Source organism: Elgaria multicarinata, chromosome 10 (assembly GCF_023053635.1).
Source record: "Elgaria multicarinata webbii isolate HBS135686 ecotype San Diego chromosome 10, rElgMul1.1.pri, whole genome shotgun sequence".
NCBI classification, from domain to species: domain Eukaryota; kingdom Metazoa; phylum Chordata; class Lepidosauria; order Squamata; family Anguidae; genus Elgaria; species Elgaria multicarinata.
The window spans coordinates 61144431-61165662 of NC_086180.1; the positions used below are offsets into that span (position 1 = coordinate 61144431).

General features: G+C 40.4%; 1 protein-coding gene across 6 annotated transcripts in view; it reads right to left on the minus strand.

Moving 5' to 3' along the window:
• Nucleotides 1–1322: 1322 nt before the first annotated feature.
• The window catches only part of MTUS1 (microtubule associated scaffold protein 1), a 116259-nt gene continuing 96349 nt past the window's right edge, over nt 1323–21232 (minus strand). For all 6 annotated transcript variants that reach the window (XM_063135568.1, XM_063135566.1, XM_063135567.1 and 3 more), the window contains 7 exons: nt 13270–13484; nt 12214–12319; nt 11751–11824; nt 11218–11313; nt 8510–8626; nt 5294–5391; nt 1323–3539 (listed from right to left, as the gene is read on the minus strand). In XM_063135568.1, the coding sequence (XP_062991638.1) occupies nt 3323–3539; nt 5294–5391; nt 8510–8626; nt 11218–11313; nt 11751–11824; nt 12214–12319; nt 13270–13484 (923 nt within the window). In that variant the 3' untranslated portion in view covers nt 1323–3322. The remainder of the gene's footprint in view (nt 3540–5293; nt 5392–8509; nt 8627–11217; nt 11314–11750; nt 11825–12213; nt 12320–13269; nt 13485–21232) is intronic.

Genomic DNA, 21232 nt, shown 5'->3' on the forward strand with positions numbered 1-21232 from the left:
GTTTTGTTTAGGCCCCACTGATTTAATTAAATTACAGATTACTGAAATATGCGAGATGGCCATGGCTGTTACCTCATGGTGACAGAATGCAATTTCCGATTAAAACAACAACTATATATTGACAAGTGCGCACAGATGACTAACATGTGGGACTAATTTTATACGTAATGTCTTTGGCAGTTGTCACAAGAACTCCCACATAATCCACATGTCTAAATGCAGAAGACTCCAGTGAGTATGAGTGATGATTTCATAAGGAGCAACAGTTTAAGGAAATGGTTTATATACATCATTTGCTTTGTTTCCAGGGCTCCCTTGCCACTTCCTTCTTTTATTGGATGAGGTTAGGACACCATTGGGAAAGCTGAACACTCTTACTGTGTTTCCCTTTGTTCTATGTGTGTAATTCTCATCTAGACTTGTGTGCCTCTTCACAAAAATGTGAACACAGATATTACAGCATATATGCTTACAGGACTGCAGTAAGTGCAACGTATATGTCAATATTCCTACAACCCATAGTGTAAGAAACAGAATCTGTTCTTCAAAGAAAACTGTAAGCTTTACGCAAAATGAGGGAGCATGCAAACAGGAGTGCAAATCCCATTGCCTGATGTCCTAATTCACAGCTGAGAAGTTGTGGCCCTCCAGACATTAATGAACTGCTATTCCCATCATCCCCCCCCCCGCCACCGGCTGGGGCTGGTGGGAAGTAGACTGCAACAACATCTGGAAGGCTATGGGTTCCCCAGCACCTTCCTAATTAAGAGGTCTCAAAGTACAGATTTTATCAGCTGTGGGTGGCTTATTCTGGAACATACCTTGCAAAAAATAACCCACAGTACTATAAGATAATTAGTTGCCTATCTAATATCTTAAGCTGACCTTGGGTGCTATGGGTGCAGATAATGACCAGAAAAATAAAGCACATTATTGTGACCAAGGCCAGATCTACATCAAGCAGGATATAACACTTTGAAAGTGGTTTAAACATGCTATGTGAAATGTGTCATGGACCCCAACAATTGTCAATGCACTTTAATGCCGTTATAAAGCAGCAGTGTAGATCCTGCCTCTTATTCTAAATGCCAAGTGAGATTGACAACATTCACTTTTATGAATAGCTTTATGAAATCTAAAAATTACTGTTCTGATGCCAACAATTTCAAGTGTAAACTCAGCCTGAACAGAAGCCACTTCTATATAAATGGTTCCGACATTGGACATCATGCTTCTGATATAGATGTAAGAAAACTACACTTTAGCATTCACGCTATTGCTTTGGCATTTTGTTTTTATATTTATCCAGTCAAGAGTCTTAAACCAGTAAAAAAAATTTATTTAAATTTTCAACACTCAGTACATATGATCAAATATGACCTTGCCAAAGAAATAAGTTGTTCCAAGATATACTTTCAAGCCAAGTTTCAGCCTACAGCGGATTTTCATGGTTATATAAATCAATCTCTGGACAACAGTTTATTTAGAAGTGCTGACATCTCTAGCTACAGTGGCGTGTATAGTGCCATAAATGGGTAAGGGCAAGTAAAATGTTCCACGGGGAGGCACGCTTTATACAGTGAAAAATTAAAATATTTCAGTCTTGAATTTTTCATATTATAGAGTATAATATACTTCCATAATTACAGAACAACTAAAACCTTCCTGCTTCAGAGCCAACATGTTTGCATCTTAATCAAAAAGTCTGGTTTGACATTTTGTTTCCGTAGTTTACAATTTGTTTCCCCCCCCTTTTCCCCTAAGACTCCCCTTTCAGTTTTTGGAAGGGGCAGTGATATCTGATGGTTCTCAAGATCTTTGCTGCAAAAATAACAGTATGATTTCATCAGCCTTCAACTATCAAGTTGGCTATTCAACAGCAAAGGTAGTACCAGAACATTCTGGGATGTAGCAGTGATGACTACACACCAAGCCATAGCACTGATCAGTTCCATATATCTGAAAGCAGAGACAATATTTAACCATAATAAAGAGTGCATTTGTACTTACAAGACATATCTAATCTCAAAAATAAATGTTGAATAGGTCATTAACAAGAGCAGACATGCACTATGTCGTCTTTAAATTTGTAATGCAGTATTAAACGTTATCCGTGACATGAATGTCTTCTACATATCAATTCAGCAAAACGTTCACATTTTGATTTGCTGATTCAAGGACGTAAGAGAAAGCCAGAAGCCTAACGAAACTGAGGATGCAGTCCTGCAGCCAATTGGAAAGTGTGGATGAATCTGTTACATATGAACTACATATGGATTTCTCCTTCTAGCATTTACTGGTTAAAGTGCACATTGAGGAGTTATCAATTCAGAATATTTGTTCTTCACAATGCAAGGAAGAAGGGAAAAAAGCAATCGGAAGAGTTATAAACCTCTTGCTCTTTTAGAATAATAGTATCTACATGTTTTTCTTTCCCTCTGAAAACTTGCAATCTTGGGTAAAATCCTCCCCTTGTTTCTGAAGCTGCCATCTATAGCTGTTGGCACTGAGGGGGGGTGCATGTCTGAATTTTCTACCAAATTTATTTTAAAATAAAAAGGGGAAAGGACTGTAGCTGGGGGGGGGCGCTAATAAACGGGGCAGCCTAAAATATTTTGAATATACTATGTTTTAAGAGATGATCTCATTATAAATTCCATTGTGAAGTAGGCAGACAATGACAAAAATCAAACAGAAATAGCATCTCCTTTTATCTTTTTACTAAACTGAAGTAGAGCGATAAGGAAGAACATATAGCACAAGTGGCAGCTTTTCCTTATCCCAAGTGTAGGGGGAAATCTTTGATAAAAACATGCATAATGACAATATTTTATTTATGAAGTACGTGTCACTATATTCTTCAGCTTTCGTCCTTTATAATATACATGGTGAAGGCGGCGGCATCAGATACACACTCTGCGTGCTACATCCAATTCATTCACGCCACACCCAGAGTCACAAGAAGGTGTCTATAATAAGGAACGTATTAAAGGTTGTGATCTTTTATTTATAAGCCCCTGAGCATTTTTTTCCCTAGAGTTAGGTGAAAAAGGCAAAACCGAACAAGACTTTCCTTGCTCTTTTAAGTGCTTTGTGCAACAATGTTCAGAGAAGTTATTACTGAAGTCTTCTTGGAGGAGTGCTGTTTTGAATCCTGCTCCTGAACTTTCAGTTTGTTATAGTTATTTCTCACAACAGTAGTTTTCCAGTTACATTTCAGTCACATGCAGCTAATATAGCTCTTTGCTCCCTCGATCTGTGTTTTCCGTTCAGCACAGCATGAATGAAATGCCTGCACAGAGAGTCTCTCTTCACAGTGGTGTCATCTAGGCGACACAGTTGGGCTGGAGAAGGAGCTGGAATTCCTTGGGGACTGAAAAGGCATCGGTGGAGTACTAGGGGATAGTTTTTTGGGACTGCACAGGTCTCCGTTGTGAAGCTTCCACAGAAGTTCTTCATTTTCCATTGACAGGCGTTTATTTACCTTTGATTCTTTGTCTAGAGACTCTTGTAAAACTGCCTGCTCAGTAGAAAGTTGCCTGTAGAGAGAAAAGAAAAGCAGGCTCTTACTGTTTGGAAGAAGTACGTTTCAAGTGGGATCTGCAACAAAATGCAGCACATCCTCACTCCCTAAGAGATGTGCTCCCGTTCAAAGTTTCAGCCAGGATCATCAAGCGGACTGGTTTGCCACCTCCCCCCCACCCCCTGGTTTCCTTTGCCAACTGACACGCTACGTGTGGTGACTCCTGGCAGCCACTAAGCATGCTCACTCCTCCCTGCACTGCGCATTGGGTGCATTCAGACGTTTTGTATTTCTGCATAACTCAGGGTTCATCTGAGCACTGCTGACGTCTCGTGATTGTTCCTGTTCTGGCTCCAATCTTGCCAACACTGAGCCACCAAAGTACTATTAGAAGGAAATGACAATGTGACCATATCCTTAGTTGCCACTCAGCTACTTACGGTCCAAGTAAATGGCCTTAGGTCATGGCAAGACGAGGGGGTTGGAGGGCGACGTTCTCGCGATTTTATGATTGCCAGATCATTGCCATCGTCTACACAAGGCACGCGACATCGAGGCCGCCATTTTGGTGTGTGTGTTTTTAAAGGAAAGGGGGTGCATGAGCGCTTGAACGCAAGGTAAGGTGTTGTTGTTTTTTAAAAAAACCTCCACCTCCCCCCACCCCCGATGGGCACAGAGCTCCTAAGGAGTTCTGTGCCACACTTTCCGCGGTGTCGGGATCATCCCAAGACCGAGGAAAAAATGGGGGGAAAGGGTAGGGTGATATCCCGGGCCAAGGGAGGGATCATCCCTCGCTGTTCCTGGGATGTCCTGTGTCATGTGGACGCACAGGGATGATCCCGGGGCAATCACTGGGATATCGTCTGGTCTAGCCATGGCCTTAGTCAAGGACCAGAGTAGCAAACTGCAGAACTCACTTCTTGTCTCCTTGGGTTAAAATGACAGGGGTGGGGAACCTCCTTCAGCCTGAAGGCTGAATTCAGTTTTGGAGCTCTCGTGGGCTGCATTCCAGCGGTGAATTGGGCCAAAGGGGTGGGGACAAAAACAACAACAACGCCAGCATCTTGTAGCTTAGACCTCTTACGACCAGAACCTAAGCCTTAGGAGAGGCATTTCAACTTCTGAGAATGGAGGGGGGGGGGAATGCACCAAAGCTGGGAAACCACCGATTAGTGGTTGGGGGGAAATGGGCGGGGGGAGGGGGAGGGGTCTTCTGGTGAAACCCAGAGGGCTGGATTGAGCCCCCAGGTCTAAGGCTCCCCATTTCTGCTTTTAACATTACAATATGCAAAGCTAATCCAATTCCATACATCACTACAGGATACAGCAGCAGCAGCAGGGACTCTTGCTTCCTGCTACAAGGAAGGAAGGAACACGGGGAATTAACTTCTTCCAGGCATCAGAGATGGCAGAGAGAAAGGGAAAAGGACATGTAACTAAGCATGGTTTTTTTAAAAAAAAAAATCCCAAAAAGTTAGCACACAGGATCAGTCCACTTCCCATAGCCATGCTGGCTGGGGATGATGAGTGCTGTAGTTCAAGACATCTGGAGAGCAGCGACTAGGGAAAGCTGCAATAGAGCAACTCCACACTGAGGCAGATCGTAAGCTGTGTGCTTGTTTATTTCAACTTTAGCCCAGCCCTCTTACATTAGGCTCAGGGTAGCTCATCACATTCCTTTTCACTTGACCTATCTAAATCCCTCCCCGGTCCATAAAGGCATTGCAGCTGTTAAGGAACAGACCAACTAAAATGAAGTATTTAAAGTACCTGGAGAGCTCCATGTGTTTGTCCATCCGGGCTTTTAATTCTTCATTCTCCTGCTGAAGTTTTCTCATTTTCTCCACTAAGGTGTTGTTGTTCTCCACCTTAGATAAAATGTGCAAATTTTGTACGTTTTTAGATAATTTTATATAAAGTCAGGTCATCATACAATTCAGAGACTAGGGCTCCCAGAATAACTTGATAAAACGGAGCATTATTAGTCTGATGAAGTGGGCTGTAGTCCACAAACACTTATGCCAAATTGTTACGTCTCTAACGTGCTACAAGAGTTTGATGAAGCATCACACCTAAGAAGCAGGCACATATGTGTCACTTCTTCTTTCTTTTCTTTTTTTTTATCACAGCCCATAATATGATCAGCCTGCTATAAATATTTCTGGTTTAGATGGTAGAACAGCCACCCTGCAATATGTTTCGCTGAGAGTCAATGGACCGTACTGAATCAGGAACAGACTTAGACTGAGGTAATCTATGTTTATATTTCCATTCAGCTATAATATTCACAGGAGGACCCTGAGCTCTCACTTGCTTAACAGGGCTGTGTAAAAATGAAATGGAAAGAAATCCCATGTTTGTCACCTAGAGATCTCTGGAGGAATAATGGAGTATAAATAGGCTAAGTAAGGTCGGAGCCAATTCAGTGAAAGCAATATAGAATTGGCAAAGCTGATCAGTAATATAATTAAGACCTCTCTCTCTGAAGAGGATGTGGGGGTGGGGTAGAAAATGCAGAACTGGGGTGCCAAGAAAAATAACCATGCTACTTCTTTGTCATTTACCCAACATAACTCCAGAGCCCAAACCTAATTTCTCTAGGCCCAGTAAAAACATGCAAAATCCTCTCCAACCCAACACCCCACACAGATCTAGCCTGCCTTGATATATTGATAAGAAAGGTCTCAGGTATACTGGGGTGGGGGTGGAGAATGGAAGGTTGATTGATATATTTTAATTTCTTTTAGTTCCTTTTCTTTAAGCTTATGTTTTTGCCTTCCTGATTTCTATCAATTAAACCACCCTGGAATAAATGATTAAGAGAATTATAGAAACCTTTTAAATAAAAAAAACTTTAAAATCATAGATGAGTAACTAGACTAGATGCCCTTTAGACCCAACTTTCTCTTCCCAGGACCTAGTGTCAATGCCTCTAGGACTAGAAGCCAAACTTACATATGTTCTGAGACCAATACATCATGTTCTACCAATGGGCTCCCACTGTTCCTGAGACCTCAATGTTCCCAATGATCATAATGCTTGTCCCTCTCTCCCTCCCATTGTCAGTTGGGCACCACACCTTGTTGACTTCTCCTGTCTGCACACAGCAGGAGGAACAAGAACTAAACAACACTGAGATTTGTAGCTCTTGCAAGAGCATGTAACATAGGAAGGCACAGATTTCTCTCTCAAACTACAAGCTGTAGAACCGGGGTGAGTCACACACTGTCCACAGACCTCATGTGTCCACCTCCAGAGCCTTTTGAATGCCACATTGGCAGCAGCAAAAAGGCATCACTTGTGCTTTAAAACAAGGTGTGCAGGGAGTGTGTGGCGTATTTGGAAGCAGAATAACAGTCCTGTAAGCCTCCTGGGAGCCCAATTTTGCTTCCAAACAACTGCATGCCCACCCCTGCCCTAGAATTTCCTGAACAAGCATTCTCTTCTCTAGGCCTGAGCTCACTGTCCAGAATGTTGCTTGTTCTGTTCTGCATTTGAATGACTCCAGCAAAATCTTAAAAGATATGAATGGTACATTTATAGATACAGGGAAATAAGTCTGCATAAAACATACTTATGTATGTTCTAAAATTTAGATATAGGGTTCAGGTGGTGTATAAGTGGCCTTTTAAATAAAATAATCCTTCTAATCTTGCTTCACATAAAGCCGGATTTTCTACCCACTATCTCAGATGTTGCAGCTACATGTTAGGACTTTGCCATGGCAAAAAATAAGTGCAAAACACAGACAAAAGTGCACCTCTCTCTTATGCAATGAACATCATAGGACAACCTGTGCACATTGCCTACACTGAAGTTCTGTGACATAGTCCTTGATAATCAGAGCTCAACACTTTTGAAATTTCCAAGTTTCAAAGAAAGTAGTCCTTTGTGTATCCCAGTGGCTACTCCAACACTCATTTCATGTTAGAAACTGCCTGGGATCTTTCGGCAGTGTTTCTTCTGCCTTTTAAAGCCAAGATTTCCATCATGATGCGGATATATATCAATTACTTCCGAAGGCTCCAAGTAGATGTGGAAATATCCAGTAACACATATTCCTGTCCAGAGTATGCAGAAGGAATTGGATCCAGGGCAAGTAGGGATCTCAGACCCACAGAGCCTGGCTTATATTACTCTGCAGCATTTGAAAATTTCTAGACTAGTATAGTTCACGGTTAACCCACACACTTCCCCTGTATCAACACAGTATATTTGAACGGTATAGAACACATACATATTTTGTGTGACTTCCCTAACTGAAGTCATAAAAGTGAATTCCAAAAATTAGTGTCTCAACAGAGTGAGAAATTAGGATACCATTATTTTCACCTGCTTACAACAGGGGAAGGGAGAAATGCATGGGTTCTATTCATGTTGTTCTTTATAGACCAAGACTATGATTTAGGTGTTCTAGGGTATGAAATGAATGCGTACTTGACCACACGATGAAAAGCTCTGGAGTGGGACATGTTTGGGCCTTAAAAGTCAACATACTAATGCGGGATGTAATTTTCCTTCCACATCAATAGAGTGGAATTATTACACCATGTAGCTCTCATTTTGCTGGGAGTTACAGCAAGGGTAACACATAATAACCAATAATGCATATTCTCAATGTTCCAAGGGACTCACATCTACATTAATCTATTTGTAATACTTTCAACAGCTCTGCAAATTCATCTTTATAAATCAGGTGGGGAGGGTGAAGCAGACAGAACGATGACTTCCCTAAGGACACATAGCAAGTTCATAGCTAATGTGAAACTTGAATGGGGGACTTTTGTCTCAGTTTTACTATTACACGATACAAGCTCTTTGTAGGATTGAAAGCCTATCCTCCCTTAAGGTTAGCTTTGCTTTCTGAATTTAGGTAAAGGCCAATGGGTCTGCATCAGCTCCACTCCTTAGCAATTTAACTGCCTACAGTGCCTATTTTTGCATTATCAGATTTTGGAAGACTACCACTCCAAGGGGAAAGCTCACCAGTTTTTCCATCTTCAACAGTTTGACATCTTGCTGATGTAGTTTCTCATTCTTGATCTCCAATACTGCTTTCAAACTTTCCAGTTCTTGTTCCAGATACATAATCTGAGGGTTTTTCTGGGGGGGGGGGGGAAATGCAGGAAGGTTTATGGAAGCCACACAATATTGCTATGAGTAGCAAACATGTTTTAAATTAGGTTTGTAAAATATTGACTGACTACATATTTCCTGGGCCAAGCTTGGGGGTGGGTAGAACATGCACACACACACACACACACACACACACACCCCATCTAAAATTGCACACTCACAAATACGTTTATGGAGGAATAAATGAAAAACCTCTTTAAAATAAAACCTTTGCAAAGGCTAAAAGTGATACTCTTTATAGCCTACTTCAAAAGGAAGGAATCTCTTGTAAAATTATTTTATTGCTGTCAAACGATTTTATAAAGTGATTCTATTGCTGCCTTTTTAAAGTAACTACTAGGACAACCGAACGGAAAGTATACATAGCAATAAACATTTTATGTGGGCTTCTACTCTGAAATCACAGGAAGGCATCTTGAAGTGAGAGAACATATATATTCAGATCTGTTTTATATTTAAAAATGATGGGTATGTTATACGCTCTTGAACAAAAGCAGATAATTTTGGATTCAATACTCTTTAACTAGGGATAAAGACAAAAACTGGTTTTAGTTTACAATCAATGCTGATTCAGATAAAACAATTTGACATCAAGAGATCTGAGACAACGCTATTGATGAATGGATATTCCCAAAAATAAGAAATAGGATTTTCTTCTACCCATTTTTGGCTCAAATAATCTAGTCAAGTTGAAATGAGATCCAAAATAACAAAGAGGAACTTTCCTTTAAAAGGAAAAGTCCCAATCCATCGCATGGTTTGTTTCCCCGTGCACTTCAACTGATGAGCAACACCAGGCATGCCTCTCTTTTCCTTCACATACCGACCCCCTCCCTTGTCTTCCACTGAGTTGAACACGAGAATGCTTCGTGAAGGACACTGGATCACTAATTACAGCAATGAGTCCACTAAAGAATGAATATATATATATATATATATATATATATATATATATATGCGCGTATCGTGTAGCACCAGTGCCTTCCACCCAAACAGGATTTCCCTTATATCTTGTATTGACAGGTAACCAAACCAAACCTAAGAATTAAGGAGGGAAGCAACAGTCAGAAACAGAGGAACATATACCAACATATTCGCAAGCAGGTAAGGCTACAAAACCAAAGCTGACAAATGTTTTAAGAGAAACAGGTGTTCAATATTAATCCAGCTTAAACTGCAGTAACTTAGCCAATGGAATGTGTCACGTTTATCTGGAATTTATCATCTAGGAAGAATGTTAAAGATTGATAATATCCTTTATCTAGATATCCCAACACAGGAAGCCAACATTCAAGAAAACATTTAAAACAAGAATACCACCAAGGCAAATGTTAACCAAATACACACACAACACCCTCCCTCCCTCTATGTGTGTTAGCAATTAGTTTTAAGTGTTATAAACAAATAAATAATCAAAGCTTGTTTAAAAACTATTCAGATTAAAGATTAGTCTACCTCAGGCTTCAACCTTTTTAGACCAGGGATCCACCTAAAAACCTAACATGCAGTGTGGGAGAAACTTCGTTTACTGTATATGTCCATCTTTCTTTTTGTTATTCTTACTCTTCTTCCACTCCTTTATCCTTCTCTTAAAAAGCACAACATTCAAGTTTCAATAAGTAGTAAGAGTTGGGACAGAAAATGATACATTCTTTGACTTTGAAGAAAAAAGTTCTCTAGTAATCCAGTTATTTAACTTTGAAGACAATTAAACAAATTAAAAGCAGGAATAGCTGCTTTGTCATTATGTTTAGTAGGCTGCTGCTCAAGCCGCTTCAGGTAAGCCAACAAACGAGATACAGGAGCAGCATAATTTAATTTTTCACCAAAATTGTGCATTCCCCCGCCCCCAGAAAAGCACCAAATTTACACTGGTTGTAGAGACCATTTTCAGATATGGAAGCATGTGATATTGCATGTGTGGGCATACTCAGCTACTGTACATGGTATAAAACAGACTCATAAAACAATTCTGCACTTTTTTCTTGGTAAAGGCACTAAATGTATGCCATTTCTGAACTAATACATAATGATCATTTTCAGATATTGGGACGTGTACATGGCAGCCAACTGAACATAGTATAACATATAGCGAGTCATATGACAAGCATGGGTTTTTTTGGGGTTTTTTAAAAGCACCAAATTGGTTTACAATGGTGTAAATTTGGTTCTTTTATGAAAAAGCATATAATTCTTAAATGAGTCACTGTAACATGACCAAGTAGAAACATTATTTCAATTAGCTGCACATGTGCACATGAGCAATATCATATGGATCTATATCTGAAAATGATCACTCTGTATTTGTCTGCACACGGTGTACAAAAAGTGCACGATTGATCAATCGGCTATGCCACTACATTAAGGTTTGTTTTTGCTTTTACTTGAACACTTTAGAATATACACAAACTGTTTTCAATTTTAAAAAATGCTAATGTTACGTCAGATAGCCCAATGTCATGGATTTCCAAAGATGTATGATGCCAACTAAAGACGTCTAGATTTATCCAAATGTTGTCCAGGTGTACACCTTGGTATATGTTCAAATCAATACGTACAAGATTTGCTTTTTCTTTGGCTATTCGTTTTTGCTCTTCCAACTTAAGCTTTTCATTAAAAGAATCATTTTCACTCTGTAATTCAGCAATTTTTCTCTGAAAGATAAAAAAAATAGCCAAACGTAAGGCCTGAGTCTTTAACATAATCCCAGGAAATATTTTAAGAAATACTATCAAGCTAGGCTGAGTGGGTACAAGTCAGAAAGGACTGATACGGGGAATGAGGAAATGCAGTAATCCTTAATACAAGGTTTAGAGAATGAATGGTCCGGAGCAGGCATTCCTGAGTAGGCAATTGATCTCAGCAGGTAATATGTGTTTCATAAAACAGTAAGAGTTACATTGCTTATGCTATGGTTTCCAAAGAGCAACCAGAAATATGTATAGTTTCTTACAGTATACTGAATGTTAGGGTATGACTCCAGAATGCCTTGCAAACACAAGATAGAGTAAAGATTTTGACGTTGTGGTGGCATATAATCTAGCAATTTATTTCACAGTTGCCTACGCTCTAAGTAAGAGAAATTCCAGACCTCTAGCTCTTCTTGTTTCTCGTGGAAAGATTCTTCAAGCGTTTTCCTTTCTGAATCATGGATATTCTTGAGTTCTGAAAAACGTTCACAGTTTTAACATTACGCAACATCCAGTGCCTAACATTCAGTACAGCCCTCATTACAATACCTAGGTTGTTTATTGTTATCTTTGTAGGGAAAACATAATTTGGTAAGTGACTAACAATCTTGTCACATGGCCAGGATGATAAATAACCTTAGCCTTCCCCAACCCGGTGCCTTCTAGGTGTGTTGGACTACAAATTCCAGAATTCCCAGCAAGCATTGCCAATGGCTATACTGACGGAGAAAGATGATAATTGCAATCCAACGCTTCTGAAGGGCACCAGATTGGGGAAGGCCGCTTTAGATATATTAAAAAATTCTCAGACAGTAATGAACACGTTTTGTACAATGAAGGTACTAAATAAGCTATATAATTTACCTGAAAAAGATGATTCATACTCTTTCTTCAGCTCATCTATCTTTTCTGTATGACTGGTTTCAAGTTCTAGCTTAAAATTTTCATGTGTGATATTCAAGTTGTCAACCTGATGAGTAACGTTTTTCAAAACATGAAAGAAGTTCTTATTTAAAATAGAAAATAAACTTTACTTTTTCACTTCGCATAAAATCATCTCAGAAAAAAAACCATTCAAACCAAGGAGCAAGTAAACCAACATTAGAGTACCACAAGTAGCAAACTACGAAGACCCTTGGATTACAAGAATCCAGCTGCTTCTTGGATACTACAGCAAAATGCCTCTCCTCCCCCCCCCCCCCGATACATACAGTTTGCAAGGTAATATTTTGCTTATCAATTTACACCATAAGCTAAACAATCAGCTCCAAAGAAAGAACCAGACTGCCTTCAGAGTGCTCCTGCCAAGTTTCACCGAACCGTACAGGATTGGGTAATGTAAGCAACTAAATTGCTCTGGAAAGAGAGGGGGTGGAGGAATCCCATGTGCACAATGGAGTTTACACACACACAAGAAGTATCTGCCAGAGCACTTCAGCAAGGGCAGTTCAAGTAAAGCAAGAAGATATGAATCTGCATTGCCTCCCAAACCAGCCACAAAAAAACATAATGGAGTTCAGATACAATTTATTATGGATACCATCCAAGGTGTCTGGGCTGAATCTTATATTGCTTAACTACCAATTAAGCCAACAGATAATCTGAATCCTCATTGATAGCAATATCAGGAACTTCAAAACCTTCTTACTTGAGATTGAACTAACTCCAATTTTATTAAAATCAAGTCCATGGCAAGGTGGAAGCAAATTGCCATTAAAAGGAGTAAAGCTATCCATAGGCATTTCCCTTAGTCAAAAATTGCAAAATAAAATAGAGAAAGTGTTTTATACACTCTGAAGTGAAAGTGTTTTATACGCAAAGGGATGTCTCCTGCTTAAGTGACATTGGAACAAATCAGAACCACAAAGGAGACTGTCCTCAAGAAATTCCAAACGTGAATCTCAGTCCTGCTCCACTTACTTGCTCCTGGAGCTGTGCTTTATATTTTCCAGCTTCTTCAATACAAATGCTCTGTAATTTTTCACATTCTGTTGTGTAGAACTGCTTCAGCCTCTCTTCCAGTTCCGATAAATCACTTTGGTGCTGCTGGTTCAGCTTCTGTACAAACCCTTCATAAGCTGCTTGTAGTTCATTTCTATCTTTCTCCAATTTCTCACAGGCTGCAGAACTGGTTACTGGGGGGAGATAAAAAAAATCCCCCTTTCAAATCAAAGAGTTTTACACAGACATCTTTCAGCAGTTACAGTATTTGTTCTAGAGAAGAGGCACAAGGAAGAAGTCTAACACCTGCAGTGCCATGCATGGTGGGACTGCTGCCAGTGGGGAGAAGGAGGTTTCTTTCGCAAAGGGACCATAGCTCAGTGGAAAAGCACACTGGGTCCCAGAGTCAATCCCTAATATCTCCAGTTAAAAGAATTAGGTTGTGGGTGGCAGGAAAAACCACAGGGGCTTTGGAGAGCTCCTGCCAAAGTTTCTATCCGGGAATAAGTCAGCTTCCTATGTTTTTACAGAAACACTCTACTCCATATAATACTTTATTTAAGTCCCACATCTAAAAGTTAACCGATTTCTCTAGCAGAATTTTCAAGGAAGCATGCCTTTTGCCAATTCTCATTGGAAGTTCCAGAAGTCTTGTGTAAAATTAAACTGTACAGAAGAATGTTATAAAAGTTACATAGACAGCTGTTTTATACTAGGTCCATCTAGATCAGCACTGTCTACACAGACTGGCAGCAGTTCTCCAGGGTTTCAAACAGGGGTCTTTCCCAGCTCTACCTGGAATGGCTGTGAATTGAACCTGAGACCTTCTGTCCTCTGAGAATGTGTCCTACCTCTGAGCTGCAGTGCTTACTCTATTGATTCTGCTGGATTTCTCCGTGGCTTTCAATTCTATAGTGAATGATATCCTTCTGGGCTGCCTGGCTGGGTTGGGCTTAGGAGGAACGGCACTGCAGCGGCTCCAGGCCTTCCTGAAGCAGCAGTCTCAGAAGGTGGTGCTGGGGAACTTCTGTTGTGCCCAGTGGCCTTTGGGCACTGCAGCATTCCCTCTTGTTCCACATGCTACTTAATATCTATTTAAGTCACCTGGGGGGCTCTACCGCTACTTTCCTCCTACAAATCTTGGGGAGACTGGGGAACTCCTGAACATGTGTCTGGAGGCAGTTTGAGGATAGGTGAGGGCAAACAAGCTGAAGCTTAATTCGGATAGGACAGAGGTAGGGAAGAATACAGCCATTATGGATGGGCTTGCACTGCCCTCTAAAAGTCCAAATTTACAGGCTGACAGTTCTTCTGGACTTGGCACTGCCTCTGCATGCACAAGTGGGGGCAGTGACTAGGACTGCCTTCTACGGCTGTTTTCCAGCTTATGCCAGCTGCATCCATATCTAGAGTGGACCTGGGGTCTTCCAGATGGACGGCTCCAAGTGTTATAAATCAAAAGGCATCACACACCTATTCAATCTTTTCCTCCTTAATGGTATTTTTCTGGTAAGAAAAGAAATAGAAGAAGCACAGGGAAAACATGGGAAGGTTACAAATGGATGACAACACTGTCTGGACTCAGCCCCGCAAATCTATCTATTCTTCTCTGATGTGCACTTCAAATGTTCTGCATTGCATGCCAGCAGTGCAGACAGAGCCTAGTTCACAAGTGAACAAACTGAAGTGGAAGGGAAGGGGTAGCGGAGCAAAGCAACAACATGCCAGGTTCAAACATCCACAGCAACCAGACATCCGCAAAGATGAGAGCCTCTCTCTTGACTGCCACCTCACTGTTGGTCATGAGATTTTTTCTTTAAGGAGATGTGGAACTCTGAGAAAAAGGCCTCTGGCCCGTTCTGTTTTGCCCTGTGGGCTGCTTTGACTGACCTCTCTCCTTTCCCACATTTTGATCTCCTAGTGTCCGACTGCCCACCAAATCTGCAACAGGAAAGGTGCCCTGCTCACCCAGCACTTCTTAGCTAAAAACTGGAGATCCCCTTGATGTCAACGGCTGAAACTGCTCAATGTGCAAGACCCCAAAGAGGAGGTTTGACAACCTGAGTTTGAAGGATATGGCTCCAGCAGTTTTTTAAAACGTAGAACTTAAAAAACCCCTCTAAAAATCAAGGATGAATGGATCAGCTTCAAACTTGCCATGGCTAAAGCCCTCCTTAAGAGCTAATGTTGCCAAGTTTCATCTCTTTAACTTTTAACCTCAAACGTTAAAAAAAATCCTAAAAATCAACGGGTGAACGGATCTGCTTCAAACTTGGCATGGCTAAAGCCCTCCTTAAGAGCTCTCATGGTGTTAAACTTCGTCTCTTTATCTTTTAAAAATGGTGGAGCTGTAAGCATTTTTGTTAATTTCCATTAAAGTAGAGCTGCCCTTTGGGTGGGGAGGATGGGAAAGATCCGGATTTTTCTTCAAATTTTATATCCCCCCCCCCCCCATTCCCGGATTTGTTACCAAAAATCCTAAATGACTACTAAAACGAAAGGGTGCTTTTCTCTCATTCTTCCTTTACTGGAGAGTGACTACAGAATGCCAAAGTCTGCAAGAAGACCTTGAGAAATGTGAGACCTGCATACCTGTTTCTAGCATCTTATGCATTGACATTTGGCCAATTTGTGTCAAGGAACCAGCCTGGGGCTATTTCATAACGTGCACAAGTAAGAGACAGAAGACCAGGGCCAGATCTACACCAAGTAGGATAAAACACTCAGAAAACTTTTTGAAAACTGTATATGGAGTGCCATGGGCCCCAATAGTTGTCAAAATTGTTATAAACTGTTTTAAAGCAGTAGTGTAGATCCTGCCTGTGTTACAATACAGACTGTTGCAGAGACCCTTCTCAAGATGTTCCACCAAATGAGGTAACACAGGTAGCAACAAGAGAGATCTTTGCAACACCACCCGATCTACAGAATTCTTTCTTGAGAGGGTTGCCTAGCATTCATATTGTTGTATTTTCTGTACCAGGCAAATAACTTTCTATTTTTTTCCAAGATTTTAACACCTGATGAAATTTTAGTATCCTGTTTTTATTCTGCTTTCCCTTGCAATTTTGACTCATTTTATTTTCACTTTTTAAGATGATGTAATCCACTCTGATAATTGTTGTTAAAGGGCATTATTATTTTTAAAAATAAATACAGAAATAAGGTCTAGAGTGGATGTCACCCCTTACTCTGCTTACATTGCAGCTACACATGCAATAAAATCTAGCTACTCTTTATGCTGAAGCACTTTTCTTATTCAGCTTAAGTTATATCCAATAAATACGCTAATATGTCAAACCTTTAATTAAGTGAAAAATCTATTTGTACATTTATTCCAGTCTTTGGAACTTGCAAGCTCTGTCACATGGACTGTTGTTGAGCGTACTCAGAAATAACTCATTACAAGGGACAGCATCCAACTGGAGTTCTCTTTACAGGTATCTCACTTGCTCTCACTGTCTCTAGTTAGGCGCAGGGAGTACTTCACTCTCTGAGTTCAAGCAGGACTCTGTTAAGTTTGGGATGTCAATTGCATTCATCTTCAGAGGCTTTGTTTTGTAAGCCACTGCCAAGAGTATGTGGTTGGCAGGGACATGACACAGGGCTTTTCAGTTGTGGGTCTCCAAGGTCCCTCCCAATGGAGGTTAGGTCGGTCCTTTCACTTATGTCTTTTAAGTGGTGGGTTAAGGTATTTTTATTCAGCTTTTGTTGCATTTTAATTCTTCTTTGGCCCCGTTCAGAAGACACCTTAAACTACAGCTTTAACCACAGAAGCCAGAAAGCTGGACCGTGTTCAGAAGACACCTTAACCCATGCCTTTAACCATGGTGACTAAGGCAAAAAGCTTTATTCACCACAGTTAAAGCCATGGTTTAAGGTGTCTTCTGAACAGGGCCATTGTGGGTTTGTTTGTCGGGGAGGGGAGTATTTTAGGGCCCAAAGTGATCTATAAATGCTCTAATTTATAAATAAAATATTCTATCCTCAAAGGGCAGCAAAAGAGAAAGCTGGCTGATTGAATCCCATTTTATCCTAAGCCTGTTCACTCTTTTCAAGTGACAATACCTTAAAAGAAACATTAGAGCAAAATGTTCAACTGTTCCTGACAAGTATAAACTATCAGATTTCATTGTGTAATCTAATTTTGGAAAAGAGCTGCTGGGTTTAAATTACTGCATATTCTTTCTATTTGAATAGAGAGAACTTCTACAAGAGATCAGCGAATAAGCTGCTGAACATATGCGTATTTTATAGTCCTGCACCTTGAGGAGAAGTGAGCGGAGGTGGCTGTTAGTATTGTTTAAACAATTGAAGAAAATAGGCAGAGACTTGATGTAGGCGGACATTTGGACCACCCACTGTCATTAGGTCACTAGTGGGAGTGTCACAATTGAAATGGTACTTCCAACATGACATAGAAAGCTGAAATAGGTACCTTGTAGTCCAAGACACCTTGATTACTAGAAATATCTGAAATGGGACATTAGTACAAATCTTCCTCAAAAAGAGATGGAATGGACATGAAATACCTTAACCATTTTGAGATACACAAGCATAAGACATAGTGATTACTATAGCAGAATGAAAGAAGGGTTTTTCACATATAAAACATGAAAAATTGTGACAAGTTTATTAGAAAGGGCAGCATTCCAGCATGGAATATTGAAATTTGGGTTGGGTTGGGTTGTTGCCACTTCATCAAGGATCCATGAAAACATTGGCTTGGCATACTAATCAGTCACTATTTGTAGTCAACCCCTCCTCTGGAACAGGAAAAGGGCTTGGGAAATGGGGCGGGGGCAGTCCTTCTCTCATTTGCAGAGTAAAACGGAGAAAGAAAGATAGTAGAACTCTTGTCTGCTGCTTGAAACAGACTCCTGCTGTTTCTCAGCTTCTCCAAACTAAATGAGAGATTTGGGGAAGGAGAATTGTATGCTGCTTGCAGGAGAGACAGGGACACTTGAGCTGGCAAACCAATGTGCAGGACGCCTGCTCTTCACACTTGAATAAAACTTGGAGTGGGGATAGTGAAATTCAAGTAGCCGCCATGTTATATGCAAATGTGCTTGCAGACACAAAAGTTTTATTTATCATTATTAATATAACTGTAACACAACTCTGGAAATATTTACTGACAGTGGCCATTACATCACAACTGTATAACTGTTCTGTCAAGGAACTACTGTATTTCTTCGATTCTAAGACGCACTTTCCCCCCCATATAAACATCTCTAAAAACGGGGTGCGTCTTAGAATCGCAGATCATTTATTATTTCTTAGAATCAAAGCTTTTTTCTGTTGGCGGTACTGAAATTAGTGTGCGTCTTACAATTGATGGCGTCTTAGAATTGAAGAAATACGGTAGAAATCAAATTTAGTGAAACTGCTGCTATCCTAAATATGAAAGTTTATGGAAGACAGGGTAGAAAAAGGTATTATAGAGGTCACAGTATCAAGTGTAGTATCAGAGTCTGTGGGAATGCATAAGATTCTAAGCACAGAAGGAGCCAGAGAGCGGATTCGGATGTCACACAGAGTTCTGGTGCCTCCTGAGTAGGCTGTGTATGAAGTTTGGCCCTGATCCCACAAACTTCCAGGGGTGATGATGGAAGCATTGAATTAACCCTCCCCTCTCACTGGTGTAGAAGGTTAAAATAGGCTGCTGCAATGTTGTCAATGGATGAAACAGTACCACTACTGGAGCAGGAGGACTGCATCAGGACAGGGGGCAGGGGGATGACTCAGATTATGCACAGTAGTTTATTTGTCTGATCATGTGGGGGATAACAGTAGCTTATTTTCAAAATAAGCTACTGTGAGTAGTTTATTAACCCATCATGGCATAAAGTGACCTTCAAAAGCCAGAGAGACAGGAAGCCACAATGTTAACATGAGAAGTTAGTTTCACAGAGGGGAGGAAGCTGAGGGTAATGTCACAGAGGAGAACATAAAGACCAAAATCCAAGCCACCGCGTACAGCCCCCTTGAAAAGGTTGGGTGGTTTCTCATTCTTCCAGAATCCAATGGGATTGAATTGCCAGGAGAAGACGAGTAACAAAGAATGATGCCTTGCACCATCATTTTGCATTATGAACCACCCCTTGACTGGGTGGCTATTATCACAGAAAGAACCTTTCCCTTCTTCTCCCCCTGCTTTTAGACCTCTTGTTTGTTTTATTTATTTATTTATTTATTTATTACATTTATATGCCGCCTTTTTCCTGCGAGGAACCCAAGGCAGCGTACATAATCCTCCTCCTCTCTATGTTATCCTCACAACAACCACCCTGTGAGGTGGGTTGGACTGAGAGTCTGTGACTGGCCCAAAGTCACTCAGTGGGTTTCCATGGCCAAGTGGGGACTAGAACCCAGATCTCCCAACTCCCAGTCCAACACTTTTGCCACTACACCACACTGGCTCTCTTGAAATGACTGCTTGCAACCTGATTATAACTAATTCAGTAGGACAAAAATCAGTTAAATACTCCTTTATAAAAATTATTAAAAACAAACAAAACCCAGTCTTTAAAGAAGAAGAGACAAAACATACTGGCGCTACGTTTAATGCTTTCTGCTCTTAAGAAATCTATGTAATGCTCATGATTACAGTCCTATGTCACCACACAAACATTTTTCTCATCTCTCTCTAGAGACAGCATAAGTACCATTAAGTGAACCCAATAAGCCAATATATTTTATGAACTTTGAAACTGGAAACTGTTTTCTTCAGAAAAGAAGAAAGACAAAAGGACTCAAGCTAAAGTTCAGCTTCCCTTCCCTTAAGATAAAGTAAACGATTCATAGATGCTCAAGCACCTCCTTCAGAGAGAAGCAAGGGACCTTAAGAAAAATCTTTTATACTTATTAAGAAAAGGACAGGGTATTAATAATGATTGCATAAATGTGTCCAATCTCCTTTTTTATCACCACATTTTGACTTGTCTCTTTCTTTTTCCTTTCACAGGCTTTCGGTTTATGCAGCTCTAATAGCAATCCTTTACAACTAATCAGGAAGTCTCGTGAAATACCAGATGTACTACATATCCCCAGATAATCTTCAATGCAAGACAGGAGGTCCATTTTGATAAGAACTACTTTCAAAAGTAGGAAGAGCCACAGATACATTCAGTAAGCCCCTTTGACTGTGGCAAAGGACTACTTCAGTATCATGCACAGATGTTCAACCTTCTTACTCAGATAAACCCTTAAAAGAGAATATTGCATGCATAGAAGGTTTCACTACAGGATAGATGATTCAAGAAGACACATGGTATAAAATCAAATGAGCCCATCCCCCTGCATGAATTATTTCATAGCAGGTACAACTAAAGACTGAACTGAGACAGATAATGAAGGTGATGCCATATTTATCTGGAAATATACAGGAAACTTCTACGTCAACTTTTAACATGCCCATTATTGTGACTGGGTAAAATGCCCATTATTGTCACTGGACAATTATTGCAGGGACACTGGAAGTGGACTGCACACCAGTACACATTTTAATGGAATTGTCTGTGTCATTGATAATGAAGGTGGTCAGGTTTTAAATACACTAAACAGCATTTTCAAGTGAAGGATTTTACTTTTCCATGCCACATCTGTAAATAACATTTACTAATCTAGGGGAAATTAAAAGGATGTGCTCAACACCACCACTGAGTATTGGAGTCTTGATCTGTCTCCTACCCTTGTAAACCTCACTTTGAGGGGCAATTTCCCCCCCCTCCTCAGACAGTCCAACTATAGCCCTCTTTATTCCATGGAATTCAGCAGAAGCCAGTAAAAACAAAAATGTTCTTCTCTCCACAGCCCTACCTCAGTTTATTTATTTATTACATTGATATACCGCCCCATAGCTGAAGCTCTCTGGGCGGTTCACAAAGATTATTTTTCTTGGTCATGCCATAGGACAAAAGTGGCCCTCCAGATGTTGTTG